Source organism: Pseudophryne corroboree, chromosome 2, assembly GCF_028390025.1.
Source record: "Pseudophryne corroboree isolate aPseCor3 chromosome 2, aPseCor3.hap2, whole genome shotgun sequence".
Classification (NCBI taxonomy): domain Eukaryota; kingdom Metazoa; phylum Chordata; class Amphibia; order Anura; family Myobatrachidae; genus Pseudophryne; species Pseudophryne corroboree.
In genome coordinates this window covers 569573934-569590662 of record NC_086445.1, presented here as the reverse complement: position 1 = coordinate 569590662, position 16729 = coordinate 569573934, and the positions used below count along the sequence as shown (strand labels likewise).

The following is a 16729-nucleotide window of genomic DNA, read 5'->3' as shown; positions in this document are numbered from 1 at the left end:
TTCTGGCAGAAATCGACATTGCATTTATTCTAGAGCCCAGTAGGCTGTCTCTTTGAGCATCTCTCATATATAGGACAGCGTCTTTTATATGCCCCAGGGTCATTAATATAGTATCCGTGTCCAAGGTATCAAGTTCCTCAGACAAGGTATCCGTCCATGCTGCTACAGCACTACACACCCCAGCCGACGCAATTGCCGGCCTTAGTAAGGTACCTGAATGTGTATAAATGGACTTCAGGGTACCCTCTTGCTTTCTATCCGCAGCATCTTTTAGGGTGGCCGTATCCTGTGACGGCAGGGCTACCCTCTTGGATAAGCGTGTTAAAGCTTTGTCCACCCTAGTGGAGGATTCCCAGCGTAACCTGTCCGTGGGCGGGAAAGGATACGCCATAAGCATCCGTTTGGAAATCGGCAGTTTTTTATCTGGAGATTTCCAAGCCTTTTCACATAACTCATTTAGCTCGTGTGAAGGGGGAAAGGTCACCACCAGCCTTTTTTCCCCATACATATGAACCCTCTTGTCAGGGACTGGGGTTTCCTCTGTGATGTGCAACACATCCTTAATTGCTATAATCATATAACGGATGGATTTAGCCAATTTAGGCTGTAACTTTGCATCATCGTAATCGACACTGGAGTCAGAATCCATGTCGGTATCTGTGTCAACAATTTGAGATAGTGGGCGCTTCTGAGACCCTGACGGCCTCTGCGACATAGGATCAGGCATGGGCTGAGACCCCGACTGTCCTAAGGTTTCAGCTTTATCCAACCTTTTATGCAAGGAATTAACATTATCATTTAAAACCTTCCACATATCCATCCAATCAGGTGTCGGCGCCGTCGGCGGAGACACCACATTCATTTGCTCCTGCTCTGTTTCCACATAGCCTTCCTCGTCAAACATGTCGACACAAGCGTACCGACACGCCACACACACAGGGAATGCTCTTTTTGAAGACAGTTCCCCCACAAGGCCCTTTGGAGAGACAGAGAGAGAGTATGCCAGCACACACCCCAGCGCTATATAACCCAGGAATCACACAGTACCTTAGTGTTAACCCTGTAGCCGCTGTAATAATGATTTTTGCGCCTAATTATGTGCCCCCCCCTCTCTTTTTTACCCTCTTCTACCATGTATCTGCAGGGGAGAGCCTGGGGAGCTTCCTCTCAGCGGAGCTGTGGAGAAAAAATGGCGCTGGTGAGTGCTGAGGAAGAAGCCCCGCCCCCTCAGCGGCGGGCTTCTGTCCCGCGTTTCTGTACAAAATTATGGCGGGGGCTCATACATATATACAGTGCCCAACTGTATATATGTCCAACTTTTGCCAAGAGGTCCTAATTGCTGCCCAGGGCGCCCCCCCCCCCCCCCCTGCGCTCTGCACCCTACAGTGACCGGAGTATGTGGGTGTATGTGGGAGCAATGGCGCACAGCTGCAGTGCTGACTGGAGTCTTCTGCCGCCGATTTCGAAGTCTTCTTGCTTCTTATGCTCACCCGGCTTCTGTCTTCCGGCTCTGCGAGGGAGACGGTGGCGCGGCTCTGGGATCGGACGACGAGGGTGAGATCATGTGTACGATCCCTCTGGAGCTAATGGTGTCCAGTAGCCTAAGAAGCAGGACCTATCTTCAGAGAATAGGGCTGCTTCTCTCCCCTCAGTCCCTCGATGCAGGGAGTCTGTTGCCAGCAGAGCTCCCTGAAAATAAAAAACCTAACAAAATACTTTCTTACAGCAAGCTCAGGAGAGCTCACTGAACAGCACCCAGCTCGTCTGGGCACAGATTCAAACTGAGGTCTGGAGGAGGGACATAGAGGGAGGAGCCAGAGCACACCGGAATCCAAATTCTTTCTTGAAGTGCCCATGTCTCCTGCGGAGCCCGTCTATTCCCCATGGTCCTTACGGAGTCCCCAGCATCCACTAGGACGTTAGAGAAACAAAAATTACACAAATACAAATTGTTGGTCACCACTGATCAAATGAATGCAGCATTAACTGGAATCTTCACAAATAGCTGTGTATTGTGTATTTCAGTAAAGGTTGAACCCATTGTCATTAAAGACGCAGAACCTTATGAAGACTGTGTTATATTGAGATGGACAAATGGGAAAAAAGCTGAGTTTCTAAGAGACTTGAAATGTGAGATGCGCTACAAAAGTGAATTTCAGATGGAATGGGTAAAGGTAAATCATAGGATCTTGCTAATTGTATTTTTATGAAAGTATCATAATCCATGTTCTGACAAACATTGTTACGGATCTGAAAATTATAAAACATTATCATAACGTGTAAACCACTATTATATTTAGTAAATCAGCCACGCAACACACACTTTAGTGCGCTTGGCTTTCCATTCACTCTTAAGCAATAGATGGCCAATGCCCACACATAGGTGGTTAGAAATCATATTGATGGCGTAGGTCAGATGGTAACATGGCACTGGGTTTTTGTTTTCTGTCGCATTTCGCTAAGACCCACCCTGATGTGATTGATCTGAGTCATGGGAAGTAGAATTTTGTGAAGACAAAAAAACAGAAGTGACTATACGTCTTTTCTGGGGCACACCTTTTGGTTGTATTGAAAAAATTCAAATGCAACTTTTATTTTATTCACACAGAGGATCCAACGTACATACACATAAATGTAGGTATGAATACTGATTTGACCGAGAAATTGGTATGCAAGCGAAAATATAGTTTTCCTTATATGGTATGATAGGTCTTCCACATTTGATGGGGAATATTTATAAGAAAAATGCTCGCTAGGTATACTCCAATCTTGTATTAGTATCCCAATTAGGTGTTTAGCCTCTCATTTTTTGGGGGGTATCAAAATCAATGTTGTGTGTAAAGATAAAGGGCCTAATTCAGACCTGATCGCTCGCTAGCGGTTTTTTGCACTGCTGCGAACAGATAGTTGCTGCCCATAGAGGAGTGTATTTTCGCTGTGCAAGTGTGCGAACGCATGTGTAGCAGAGCTGTACAAACAGATCTTGTGCAGTCTCAGAGTAGCCCAGGACTTACTCAGCCGCTGCGATCACTTCAGCCTGTCTGGGAACAGAATTGACGTCAGGAACCCTCCCTGCAAACGCTTGGACACGCCTCCGTTTTTTCAACCACTGCCAGAAAATAGTCAGTTGACACCCACAAACGGCTTCTTCCTGTTAATCTCCTTGCGATCGCCCGTGCGAATGGATTCTTCACACAAACCCATCACTGAGCGGCGATCCGCTTTGTACCTGTACCCACCGCATTGCGGTGCATACGCATGCGCAGTTCTGACCTGATTGCAGCACTGCAAAAAATGCTAGTGTGCGATCAGGTCTGAATTACCCCCAAAATACGTACGATACCTAGTACGATACCTAGTATTCCCTTATGGTCTTCCAGCCAGGTAAAAGTAGTTTAAACAAACTATCATCTGGGAGCACCACCAACCCAGTTCTAAGCATATTTGTATTTCTAAAGCCATATGTTGGTCTACTACTATATCTGACCTGTTTACATATTTCTAGACACATATCCTGGGCAGATTTATATTGCTCCTGTTAATTGATCTGCTTTGGTCACGTGTCCTTACTGTGACAGCCAGCGATGGTTCAAAACATCGACAAACAGTATCGATTTTGTCCTTGATGGAGATCATCAACGGTGGACCAGTTGATTGCAATCCTTGTATTAAGCATGGAGCTGCTAACCAAATGTTACACACCCTGTAGACCTTGGTGAAACCAAGTGTAGCCTGACATTCTAAATAAAGAGGACACAGCGAGCACAGAAAGTTAGTTGAACTGTGAGCATGAGCAGCAGCAGATATCTGTAAGGGGAACTGCTGCTCTGCTTTGCTGAGGCTCAGTACTGTATAAAGTAGATAAACAAATGACTGACTCACAGAGGACACCAAAGACATGTACACCCATCGAAGACAGTGTATGTCTGTAGCATCTCATACATGGATTAATAAGTTCAGCATCCTGGGCACAGGCAAGTTGGCAGGAGAGTGGACTAGTTCATGTTCCAGATATTGGCCTCAGGGATGACTTGAGTTTGACATGGCTAGTAGATGTGCCAAGACTGTAAAATCAATATTACATTAGTTTATTGCTTAGACCAGGCATTCCCAACCACGGTCCTCAAGGCACACTAACAGTGCAGGTTTTAGTGATATCCAGGCTTCAGCACAGGTGACTTAATTAGTAGCTCAGTTATTTTGATTTAACCATCTGTGCTGCAGCCTGGATATTACTAAAACCTGCACTGTTGGTGTGCCTTGAGGACCGTGGTTGGGAATGCCTGGCTTAGACAATCCAGCTCCAAAGACAAAAAAAGATTATTAGACTCCAGTATAACTGGATTTCGTTTTGGTGTTTGACTTTTCAGTACACTAGTGTAAAAGATAGAGCTGGTGTTTCCATAGCAACGAGTAATATATTTGCTTTTTTTCTAAATAGCATTTAAAAAAGCTATAATCCGATTGCTTGATATTGGCATCACCACTTGTGCATTTGCACCACCACCACAAGTTAAAGGTTGGAATCCTGGAACAGATTCTTGAGTCCCATTTAAGTCCCAAAGCAGATTTCTAGCAAATGTGCCGTGTAATGCATACAAACCTTCACGGAGGGTCTTTCTGCAGCCGGTTCTTTCTGTCCATGATATGGGAGTTAGTGGGTGTCGTCTGGGCCGGCTACAGTGTGAACGCACTCGAGATGTGATTCATGGGAGTGTCATATTGGTCTTGACTTGAGAAATTTTCATGCAAGAAAATAGTGTGATAGATTTAATACTCTACAAAATGGTACAGGTTGAGTATCCCATATCCATATATTCCGAAATACAGAATATTCCGAAATACGGACTTTTTTGAGTGAGAGTGAGATAGTGAAACATTTGTTTTTTGATGGCTCAATGTACACAAACTTTGTTTAATACACAAAGTTATTAATAATATCGTATTAAATGACCTTCAGGCTGTGTATATAAGGTGTATATGAAACATAAATGAATTGTGTGTATGTACATACACTTTGTTTAATGCACAAAGTTATAAAAAATATTGGCTAAATTAACTTCAGGCTGTTTGTATAAGGTGTATATGATACATAAATGCATTCTGTGCTTAGATTTAGGTCCCATCACCATAATATCTCGTTATGGTATGCAATTATTCCAAAATACGGAAAAATCCGATATCCAAAATACCTCTGGTCCCAAGCATTTTGGATAAGGGATACTTAACCTGTATTCCTATTTGGACTAGCAAATTATTCCAACTCAACACGTAAGAAAAATAAAGAAAATGCATTATCATTTTCAACTGCAGATTATAAAATGAAATTGAGCTTTTTGCTGGTTTGGCATGGATTAATGCTGAAGCAAGAACCACAATGTGTTGCTTGGTCGTGGTTAGAAAAAAAATACATAAATCAGCTTTTAATTCACTTACTTGCAGTTTCATTTGCATGGGTACTGCATAAACATATACTGATATTGATGTTGGAATGTGACCAGACCAAAATTGTCAAAATAGGCCCAGCAGCAAAGGGGTTAATGTAAAAATAATCAGATATAGTAATAATGTGTTTTAAATAATATTAACTATAAAATCCTTTAACTAAAACATTGTATATGATTTCTCATTATGAGATGAATCAAGCCTTGGACAGAGAAAAATGGAGTAGTTTCCCCAAAATAACCAATCAGCTTCTGTCATGTATCTAGCAGACTCTTTGAAATGACAGAAGCTGATTGGATGCTTTGAGCAACTACTCCACATTATCTCTCTTTAAGACTTGTTTCATCTTCCCACTATGTATTACAATCAATATAAAAAAAACTATTATTAAAATGTCATCCTCCATTCTTAGGATGAAGAAGCAACTATAGGTGTGAAAGAGAGGACACAGTGCGACCTGTTGAGTGCTACAAAGTACAACTTCCAAATTCGTTGCATTCGGAAAAAACTAACAGGGCAATGGAGTGAGTGGGGACCAGTAACCAGCCTGACCACTTTAGACGGAGGTTAGTGTTATATACAAACAGGAATCTCTACACACAGAATACAAGGGAGCATAGGGGGAAAAAGAAAGATTAAAGTGTCCTTGATTTAAACTTGAAAAATATCTTTCTCATTCCTCAGTAGTGATCAATTGTCCAACATTTACTTATAGATTTGTTGCAAATTGACATATTATCCTCTTGTTAAATACAGTTCACCGACTGGCTAAGGGGGTCATTCCGACCTGATCGCATGCTAGGTTTTTGATGCGCTGCGATCAGGTCAGAAACTGTGCATGCGTATGCACCGCAATGTGCAGGCGCATCGTACAGCTACAAAGCGGATCGTTGCTGGGCGATGGATTGTACGAAGAATCCATTCACACAGCCGATCGCAAGGAGATTGACAGGAAGAAGGCGTTTGTGGGTGTCAACTGACCGTTTTCTGGGAGTGTTTGGAAAAAGGCAGGCGTGTCCAAGCGTTAGCAAGGCGGGTGTCTGACGTCAATAAGGCTGAAGTGATCGCAAGGGCTGAGTAAGTTCAGAGCTACTCAGAAACTGCACAAAATGTTTTTGTACAACTCGGCTGCACATGTGATCACACACTTGCAAGGTTAAAACGCACTCCCCTGTGGGCGGTGACTATGCGTTAGCACGGCTGCTAAAAACAGCTAGCGAGCGATCAACTTGGAATGACCCCCTAAGAACACTGAAATCATCTTATAATCAGTCGGTATTCAGTATATCTTATGTGTCTGTACTATCCATATTTGCCTACTCTCCACAAGACTGACGCATTTTGTGGAGTTCTCCTGGCTCCCGCTGGAGATGCGACAATGCTAATCACACAACATGTTCTGCCTCACTGAACACACTGAATGACTTTAACCCGACTTACTGAAGTACAAATGTTTTTAATGTGAAACTATGTTATTGATTTTAGTTCCAACCGGTAAATTAGTGGCCTGGTGGAGAATGCTGGAGACTACACCTGACGCTGCAGTGCAAATTCAGCTATTGTGGAAGGTACTGCACAAGCCCAAAGCCAAATTGGCTAAAAAAATAAAATAAAAGGTGGTCATGTGAATCTAATATTAAAATGTGCAATTGAGAAAACCTGCAGGGCTCACTGTTTTTGTATTTGGGTGGAGCAGGTAGAAACAGAATGGATTTTACACAGGGTCATATTTTGCAAAGGAGTATGTTCACCGGGAACGTAAGTATATACATAGTGCATAGTTATGTGCTTTGGAAAGCTGCAAATAATCTCTTACATAGTGGAATCTATTTGTCTGAACTCCCTGTGGGTTTAACGTGTGGTGAAATTGACTATTGATTGAATAGCTCCTGGGCATCAAACCTGGAGCTTTACCCACGCAGTAAACACCACGGGTAATTGAATATGCTACTATGACCAACCTTTTTCTGTCAGGACCTACAGTAAACCAAAATCTAGTTCCCTTTATATGAATATCTAATGTGGCGATTATGATTTCTGTCTCTACTTTGCTATTAAAATATTTTGGTGTCTATTTATCAAAGTCATAATGCCCTAAATTCTCTGAATATTTTTGCAGGATTTCTGGTTTTTGCCTACTTATCAAAGTCCTCCTCATGGTGTAGGCTTTTGCTGGCCACAGCAAGCGATAGCTTTCGCCGTATTCTGCATTGCTTCCCCAGGCAAACCATGGGGAAGTCTATTATTCATAGTCAAGTACAGGTACAATTACCCTTGCTGTCCTCTGATAACTACCAGTGATGTGCGATCAGGTGTGCCAGTCACATCACTGATAACTATAGCCATCTCAGAGGTGCTCACAGGAAAAAATGTTTTTTTGTATTTAGTAACCAAGAATATTTGTTTTTATGAATCTGTATTCCTGAGTCTGTGCTTCCTGTATCAGTGCACATACAGGTAACGATAAACCGGCTGACACGTGTGCCCCTTGATACCTAGCTTGCCTGGCAAGTAGAAAGATTGGGGCAGATGTACTAATTCTGGAGAGGTGATAAAGCAGTGGTAAGTGGAAGGTGATAAAGCACCAGCCAATCATTGCAGGTTTGAAAAATGGCAGTTAGGAGACGATTGGCTGGTGCGTTATCACCTTCCACTTCTTTATCACTTCTCCAGGCTTAATATATCTGCCCCATTATTCTTTAGCAGCATGTGTTGCCGCAACACTGAGCATCACTTACATATTCCGGTATTTATTTTTAATAAATTGTGGTAAACAGGATTTTCTATTGCTTTGATTAATAGTGATAGAAAATCTTCATTTCAGATGTGGCTTATTCTGGTTTTAAGCAGCATAACATCATCTAATTTATTTTCATTTATAGAGAATTTGTAGGTGTGTACTGTATATGTGTCAGGAGCTGTAGTGACCTCAAGGTCAGGACCAGCCTTATATACAATGCACTAGGAATTAATGCTGAAAACTGTGTAATTTTAAATTGTCTTATCATTTATTTGCTACATAAGTCAGTGCTAATGAGATGTCAATTTTTTAGTAGGAATCTCTTAGGAAACTTTCTCAAGTAAGCTGTGTTCATTCCATAGCCACTAAAGAGAGAAGAGGCCAATGCAAACCACATCTGGTACATTGTGAGGAACTCCACAGGTCTTCATCAGAGAGACTCTATTATGTGCAATACAACTGCTCTCAACTGCACTTTCTTCCTGACTCATGGAATGAAGAGAATATTTCTATGGGCTTACAATACAGCTGGTGCTTCTCCAGTAACAGAGATATCTTTGTCTGCCAGGAATGGTAAGAAAATGTTCCAAACATCCAGAGAACTATTTTGGGGTAAATTGTGTGATTATACAATAAAGATTTCCAAAAAAGTTGTTTTAAAAATTAATTTACCACCTGAATAGTGGAGGTCCTACTTTCTCTGTGCTGGATAGTCACTTAGAAAATGGACCTCCACATCCTCTTGCTTCATGCATAGACAAAAGAATTGTGAGCTGTAATAAACCATGTAGGGAAGATGTATCAAACCTTGGAATGAGATAAAGTAGAGAGACATAAAGTACAAGCCAATCAGCTATGTTACAGGCTGTGTTTAAAAAAATTATAGGAGCTGATTGGTTAGTACACCACCAGTTACCATTGGTGTATCTATAATAGGTGCAGTGTGTGTAGGGCACACGGGCCCCTGGCTGATAGGGGGCCCACACTGCACATCTTGCATCCATTTTTTCAGTACTTACCCTCTGGAGTCCTGCGTCGGCAACAGCGGTGCAGCAGACATTACCAGGAAAATGGCGCAGCAGCCATTTTCCCTGCATTTTGCACCTAGTAGTGACCCTAGTGCCAAGAATCTATTGCTCTGTCGGCTAGAGATGAGGGGGATCAGGCAGAGACTGTACATGGCATCCTCCTCTCTTGATGCACCCCTGCCAGTTACAGACATATTGGTCCCTAAGCCGTAGTGTGACAGGAATGAACTACACAGCAAGAATATCAATATGAAAAAAAAAATTCTGATTCACTATTCAGTGAATCAGTTTATTCTGAGTTGGAAGAATGGCTTGAGACTATGTTTTGCAATTTTAGGAACGCCAGTGTCTGGGATGCAAGTATCTTCAAATGGTGACTACAGCCTGCGAGTAGTATGGGATCCACAGGATTCAGCTAAGGGCTATGTTGTGGAGTGGTGTAACACTGCTGAGGAGCAAAATTGTGAAATAAACTGGAAAGCTGAGCTGGAAGGAAGCAACTCCTCAATCCTGCAAGGTAGGTGCAATTTATAACAGTCACTTAGAAGCATTGTATATTAAACCAGTGGTTATCAATTTTTTTCGGCCACCGCCCACTTGCTTCCATAAACTCCCCACTGAAGAAGATAATAACATAAAACAATAATAATTAATTTAACATTATTCAAATCCACATATCCATCCTAGGTAACCCCTGCCTCCTCCAGGGGTGGCAGCATTGGTTGCTTTGATATAAATGGGATGTGATTAGCATCCCATCAGTCGGGATGGCGGCGGTCATGTGACCGACATTGGAATCCCGACAACATTCGGAATCTTGGCGTCGGAACACTGAATGCTGACATCTTGATGGTAAGTATCGGGGCCACTGTTAGGGTTAAGGCTGGGTGTGTGTGTGTGTGTGTGTGTGTGTGTGTGTGTGTGTGTGTGTGTGTGTGTGTGTGTGAGAGAGGGGTTAGGGTTAGGCACTAGAGGGGGAAGCCATAGCCACCACCCCTGGTGACTTAGTTCTATCCGCCACCCCCACTATCTTAGCCCTAGCCGCAACCCCAGGTGGGTTAGGGTAGGTGGCAGGGGAATGGTAAATGAATCACCCCGTCCCCTGTCGGCATTCTAATTGTCGGGATGCCGGTGTCGGTCATGTGGCTGCCGGCATTCCGACTGCCGGGATCCTGTATCACGCCCATATAAACACCCACCCTCATTACAAACATATGCCACTGGCAGGAAGAGTATTACTGCATAGCCAAATTCAAGATTTTTCCTTTGTGCTTTACAAAGTGATCAGATATGTAAGTTTCTGGGTTGCTCTTTATAAAACATGATACTATAAGTTTCTTAATAAAAAATTATTTAGTTGCAATCCATAAACACATAACAAGTGAGAAAAAGATAGGCGTTTGAAATAATACCTACGGTATATAGGCCCATATTGTGTTAAAACTGTACTGCAACTATTTAAAGTTTAATAGATTTTGAAAAGCTAATGTTTGAATGGTAAGAAGGTCTCTATAATAATACCATCACATTCTCTAGGCTATTTTGACTATTCTCTTAATCACTAGAATATTTATCACATGTAATACTGGCACATCTGCTCTCTTCCTTGCTTATTATTAACTTACTATTAACTTGCTTACTGACAGTTTCACTCAGTATGAATTGCCTTCGGATTTGGTTGTGAATTCGACCAATTTGGTCTAATATTATTGTATCTGAACTAATATAAAATGTATGGTAATATATATATATATATATATATATATATATAGATATATAGATTACAGTATTGAAATCATTGGTGTGCCCACTGTCCATTCAGGGTCAGACTGGCCCACAGGGGAACAGGGGAAAACGATCAGATAAGGGATCAGAAATATATCTGCACACAACCTACCTCTAGCTTTTGCTGTGCATTAGCTACTGTTGCACACAGTAGAACATGGAGATGGATCACATGTTCTTAGTAAGACCAAGCACTAAGCACATTATGCACCACACGGGATCATGGAAGACACCTTTCAGTTAAAAGTGTAACAGATGACCTGCCTGTCTTTAGAATAACTTAAGGTGCATTTCTTATACCAGATTGCACTTTTCTTCAGGCTTCCTTTTCTTCTAGGTTTTTTTATAGTTGAAATCTGGGAATCTTCCTTTAAATCCCAGCTCTTGCTGTGGCTCAACCCTGTAGATCTTGGGTTTCCCAAAATAAAACAATATACTCCAAGTATCTCATTTAGAAATGCAGAACAGGTGAGAAAAAGAAGGTAGATAAAAGGCATAATAATGCTATAATATGGCTTTCCTAAATTACAAAGCATGCATGCTCACCAGTCCCAGAGTACCAAGTGCAAAGAATGTGGTATCCTTACCTCATTGATTCCTAACTTCATCATCTGCACTTAAGCGCATGTAGGAATGGCCATCAACCATTGATGGTTTGCTACCAATGGTTTATATCAGATGGTTCTCTGCCCTCAATGGCAGCCACTCAGCGATGGTTTTGGGTTTTTTTGCTGATGGAGGGAGTACGTAGCTTAGCCCCACCTCTATTGTTTAGTTACGCCCCACTTCCAAACCTGATTGGCCTGCTGCATACTCTGCTCCACTGTAGGGATAGCCATTGATGGTGCCATCATTGTTAGCATCGATGGTTAACTATTCAATGGCCAATCCTAAACACATGTATATTTATAAGAGTGACAGCAAGTGCTGTCAAAATACAATGCAACTTTAAACAAGATACATTTGCTCTAAAAATATATTTGGCCAGAACATTTTTGCAAGCAGTAAAGGACAATTCAACATACTCCATGCATACAATGCCAATATGCTGCATGAAAAGGTAAGAAATAGAATACATGCAATACATTTATCTAGTAGAATCATTTTTTTTCTTTAAAATAAATAATTGATTATTAATTTCAGAATGAAACTCTAATATTAATACACAAATCCTGAGCGTCTCCCGTTTGCCCTTTTGTATCCCCTCACAGCTGGAATTCCTGCACGAAGGCTTTTTAAATGAATCATGGAAATGTGAGTGTGTTCTCTGGAGTATATACATAACACTTTCCTCTTATTTCATTATCTCAGGTAATATCCAGCCATTCAAGATGTACAATGTCAGACTGTATGCTCTGTATGAAGACTGTATAGGGCTGCCAGCACATACCGAAGTCTACTCCAAAGAAGGTGGTAAGTTACAGCAGTGTCCATGTCAGTATATAATCACACCTCTAATGTGTTCTCTCATCATCCTGAGTGGTGATCCCAGCTACAATCTATAGTATAGTAAAGTATGAAGGGCCTGATTCTGGGTCGCACGCAAAAGCTGACACAGCAGCGTAGCTTGGTTGCCTGTCTGCATGTTTATGCCTATAAACCCAATCCTTGGGGTAAATTTACTAAGATGGGAGTTCTATTTCAGATGGGATGTTGCCCATAGCAACCAATCAGATTCCAGGTATTATCTACTAGAAGGTGCTAGATAAATGAGAAGTAGGATCTGATTGGTTGCTATGGGCAACATCCCATCTGAAATAGAACTCCCATCTTAGTAAATTTACCCCCTTGTGTATATCTGCGAGGCCAAATGTGCAAGGACTGAGATGCCCCCTTATTATAATCCATGTACACTGTTACACTGATTGGTGAATCCTTATACGCCATCATCGGTCACAACATCGAAAATGACGCCAGTCTTATTGCAGGTACAGTTTCTCCGTCTGACATTAGCATACTGCGTTTGCGGCAGTGCATCTGGGAACGCAGCTGCTTGCAATGACTCGCAACACTCCATTAATACATCCACTGAGAATACCATTTTTGCGTGCACTACTTGCCACCTCGCAGTCACCACCCAGGAACACCCATCACTTTTCCACCACCTTTCTGATTCCGTCTGAATTGCACACAAGAGCACCTTTGTGCATACACTCTGTATAACATGTGCGTCACAGGGGGTTTCAGAACTTTTCACATATGTGCAGTTCCAAACAATCACTCAAGTACGTCTCTTACTTAACCTATCTTCTTTTCAATACTCCCTTTAACAGGACCAAATCCTTTGGTTTTCTGCCACCCTGATACTTATTTCAGTGCTGTTTACTGATGCAGCTATGTTTATATACCTGTACTTGTCCTATATTTGTATTGAACTGTAAGTCACTGTCTTCATGTTTTGCTTATTTGTTTACTCTGTAATTGGGTGCTGCGGATCCCGTGTGGCGCCTTATAAATAAAGGATAATAATAATAATAATAAGTATGTGAATACCAGCATTGTGTGCGGTTTGCATGCCCCTGAGATTCAGATCCTAAGTCTGCCCTAACTACAAGACCATCATAGTGATGCTCCCATAGGCGTTTCTATAATGGGAGCAGTGTGTGCAGTGCACACAGGCCCCTGGGTCCATGGGGGTCCACACCGCACACACTGCACCCATATATTATACTTACCCCTCCAGAGTCCCGCGATGGTTGTCCTGCACTGCGGACTGAAATCACTCGGAAAATGGCTGTCACAACCATTTCCGAGTGATTTGCGCATGCACACTGGAGATGTCCCCGGGAAATAAGGCACGGGCGCCATGTTCTCGGAGACCTGCGCATGTGCAGTAGACTCTAGCATTATGCAAGAGTCTACTGCTGTGGGAGAGAAGGGGGCTCGCAACGGAGACTGCACGCGGCCCACCTGCACTCTTAAAACGCCCCTGGGTACTCCCAACAGAGATGGCCAATGCTGGAGCGCGCATCATCATCTGCAACAGAGGGCCTAATTCAGGCCTGATTGGTGCTGTGCGCTTCCGCAAAGCAGCCGATCAGGTCTGAACTGCGCATGCGCCGCAGTGCGCCGGCGCCTTCCAGACAGCCGACGGCTGTCTCAGCCCTGTTATCGCCTCTGCCTGATTGACAGGCAGAGGAGGTCGTTGGGCGGTAGGGGGTGGGTAGGGGGTGGGTAGGTGGTGTTTGGCCACTATTTAGGGGGGTGCAGTCTGGGCAACGCAGGCGTGCCCCGGACCGTTGGGGGGGTGTGGCCTGCGGCGGCTGCATGACGTCACGCGCAGCCGCTGCGACCCTCACAGCGATGAGTAGCTCCTGCCAGCGCGCAGGAGCTGTGCTGGCAGGGAGCTACTCTTCCAGTACAAAAGCATCGCTGCTGTGCGATGCTTTTGTACTTGTGTGGGGAGGGGGGTCGGGCCTGACATGCGGGGCGGACTAGCCCTGTATTGGGCATCCCCCCGCATGTCAGTGAAGCTGATCGTAGATGTACTAAATTTAGCACATCTACGATCAGGTCTGAATTAGGCCCAGAGTGCGTACACACTGGACGATGTGTCGTTCCAATCCATCGGAATCGGCCACATTGTTAAATAAATTGTCTAGTATGTACCCAGCATTAGAGTTAAGACTGGGTACACACTCATTTTGCCTTGTAAATGATTGCCGCTTTAAAAATATTGGCATTCTCACACATACTCCCGCACTTCTGGCTTCTCGCACCCTATTACATTTACCCCTTAGTGTCTGATTCAGATATGTACACAAATGCTGTTGCAGCTGCACATTAATATGCAGTGACTGTGCAAAAATATGCAAATGTCACACCGTAGGTATCACAGATACACCGATTTTGTACGAAAATGCAGACGTCAGACACACATCAGTTGGTAATCAATCTTCTGTGGTCGCGCAGCATGGCTGCTGGAAGTAAGACGCCAGAGCCACTGTAACTGCATACAGGATTGTAGTCACAAGCTGTGACATACCACAAAAAGGGTTGCAACACGCCTGCATTTTTGCCATCACTCCCCCTTTACTTTCCATAAAAGCTCCCTGAATGTCACTCACTTTGCAAATAAATCCCCACTACGAACACCATCGCAAGACCATTATGGCGCATGCGCAGTGCGATTTATACACATGCACAGTGGCAAAAAATCCCTCCACAGCGCACAGCATCGACATTGTCAATGCTGTGCGTCAATGTCAGAATCTGGTCCTATATCCACTCCCAACTCTAAGTCTATCCACATATTTAGAATTTTCCCACATCCCTAATGTACAACAAGGACTATTGTGTATAATAAGTAGGCTCTCACTATTTTTTATGAATGATTTGAATTCAGCAGCGTATCATTGCTACTTCCCATATGTGTGTTTTCAAATATTCATTAATACGATACTTAACTGTGGTACACAATATTGTGCTAGGAGACAGGTATGTGCTATGCCTCAATGACATTTAGACGTCAGACATATTTCATGTTTATGTGTGAGGTGAATTAGGCATTCATTAGTGAGGCCATCATAGTGAAATTGATACAAACACTCTCCCTGTCACAAGTAGCTAAAGTATTGCAATTGCTGTAGCAACATTTGATGTAACCACAGAACTAAGTGATACACACTTTTTTCATTGGAAGAATAAACATCACACACATTTATACAGTGGTTCAGCTTTTTAATATCACATTTAGTTTGCACATTTTAAAAAAAAAATCATTATTTTTCCATTATCCATATTATTTTTTCACTTGCACATATTTCGTAAGCTTTAACGTATACTAATAAAAGTTATATTTTAAATATTATTGGTCCTCTCCCCAAAGGGGCGTCGACTTTTAGGTATTCGCTTTTGAGTGTGCCCTAATACGGAATACTTCTCTTTCTTCAGTTTGTTTTCACAACATAGGATTGCCAAGGTGCCAAACTGCACTGTGCAGCTGAATTCATTTACTGTGCTTGAAAAAAAAGAGTTTAACAAAATAATACAAAGTTTCTTTGATTTATCATTTAAGATTAGGATGTTTTTAGTGTTTTTTTCTTTTATATCAAATTTTACTGGTCCCTTGAAAAATGTAAAATGGGTATTTTATTGCAATATTATACCAATCTCTTTGTCTCGATAGCGCCAAACTTTGCTCCAAAACTGAAACTAACAACAGTCAGCAAATCAAAGGCAGAGGTGCACTGGAAGCCAATTCCCTTGGAAAAACGCAATGGGTTCATTACCAGCTACACCATTTTCTGGACTGATACACTTGGAAAAGAATATTGTAAGTTTCAGCTCATGTCTTTATTAAATACTGCAAAAAAAATATAATACAGTAATACGAGCGCTTGTTTATTAATCGCCCGTTGCACTTGTAAAAGTAAAGTGACTCTGCAATTAATATTGAGGATGAACTGGGTTTCTTCCTTGAGGTCTATTGTTGCTGGCACACAGTTTAGAAGCACTGGTAAAATGAGTTATATTTGTCCTAGGTTTCCGTTCTATGTATTTTAAACCCCCTGGAAATGTCTGTCTCATGGAAGACAGAGAGACTAGGGGCATGCCAGCAGCTCACAGAGTGCTGGACATGACCCCTCAATGAACAAAATGGGGAGGCATGGCTTGCAATTGCAACATTCCCAATAAGCCACACCCCTTTTGCAGAGACCACGTTCCCTTTTTTCGGGCGGCTGCACAAGGATGTCCCAACTCCCCAATCTTTGATGTTGGGATGTATGCT

General features: G+C 42.5%; 1 protein-coding gene across 1 annotated transcript in view; it reads left to right on the top strand.

Moving 5' to 3' along the window:
* The window catches only part of CSF3R (colony stimulating factor 3 receptor), a 191809-nt gene that overhangs the window by 138656 nt on the left and 36424 nt on the right, over nt 1–16729 (top strand). Inside the window, exons 6-12 of the mRNA XM_063954393.1 lie at nt 2026–2174; nt 5858–6011; nt 6931–7013; nt 8548–8758; nt 9551–9730; nt 12310–12411; nt 16127–16273. Coding sequence (XP_063810463.1) covers nt 2026–2174; nt 5858–6011; nt 6931–7013; nt 8548–8758; nt 9551–9730; nt 12310–12411; nt 16127–16273 — 1026 coding nt within the window. The remainder of the gene's footprint in view (nt 1–2025; nt 2175–5857; nt 6012–6930; nt 7014–8547; nt 8759–9550; nt 9731–12309; nt 12412–16126; nt 16274–16729) is intronic.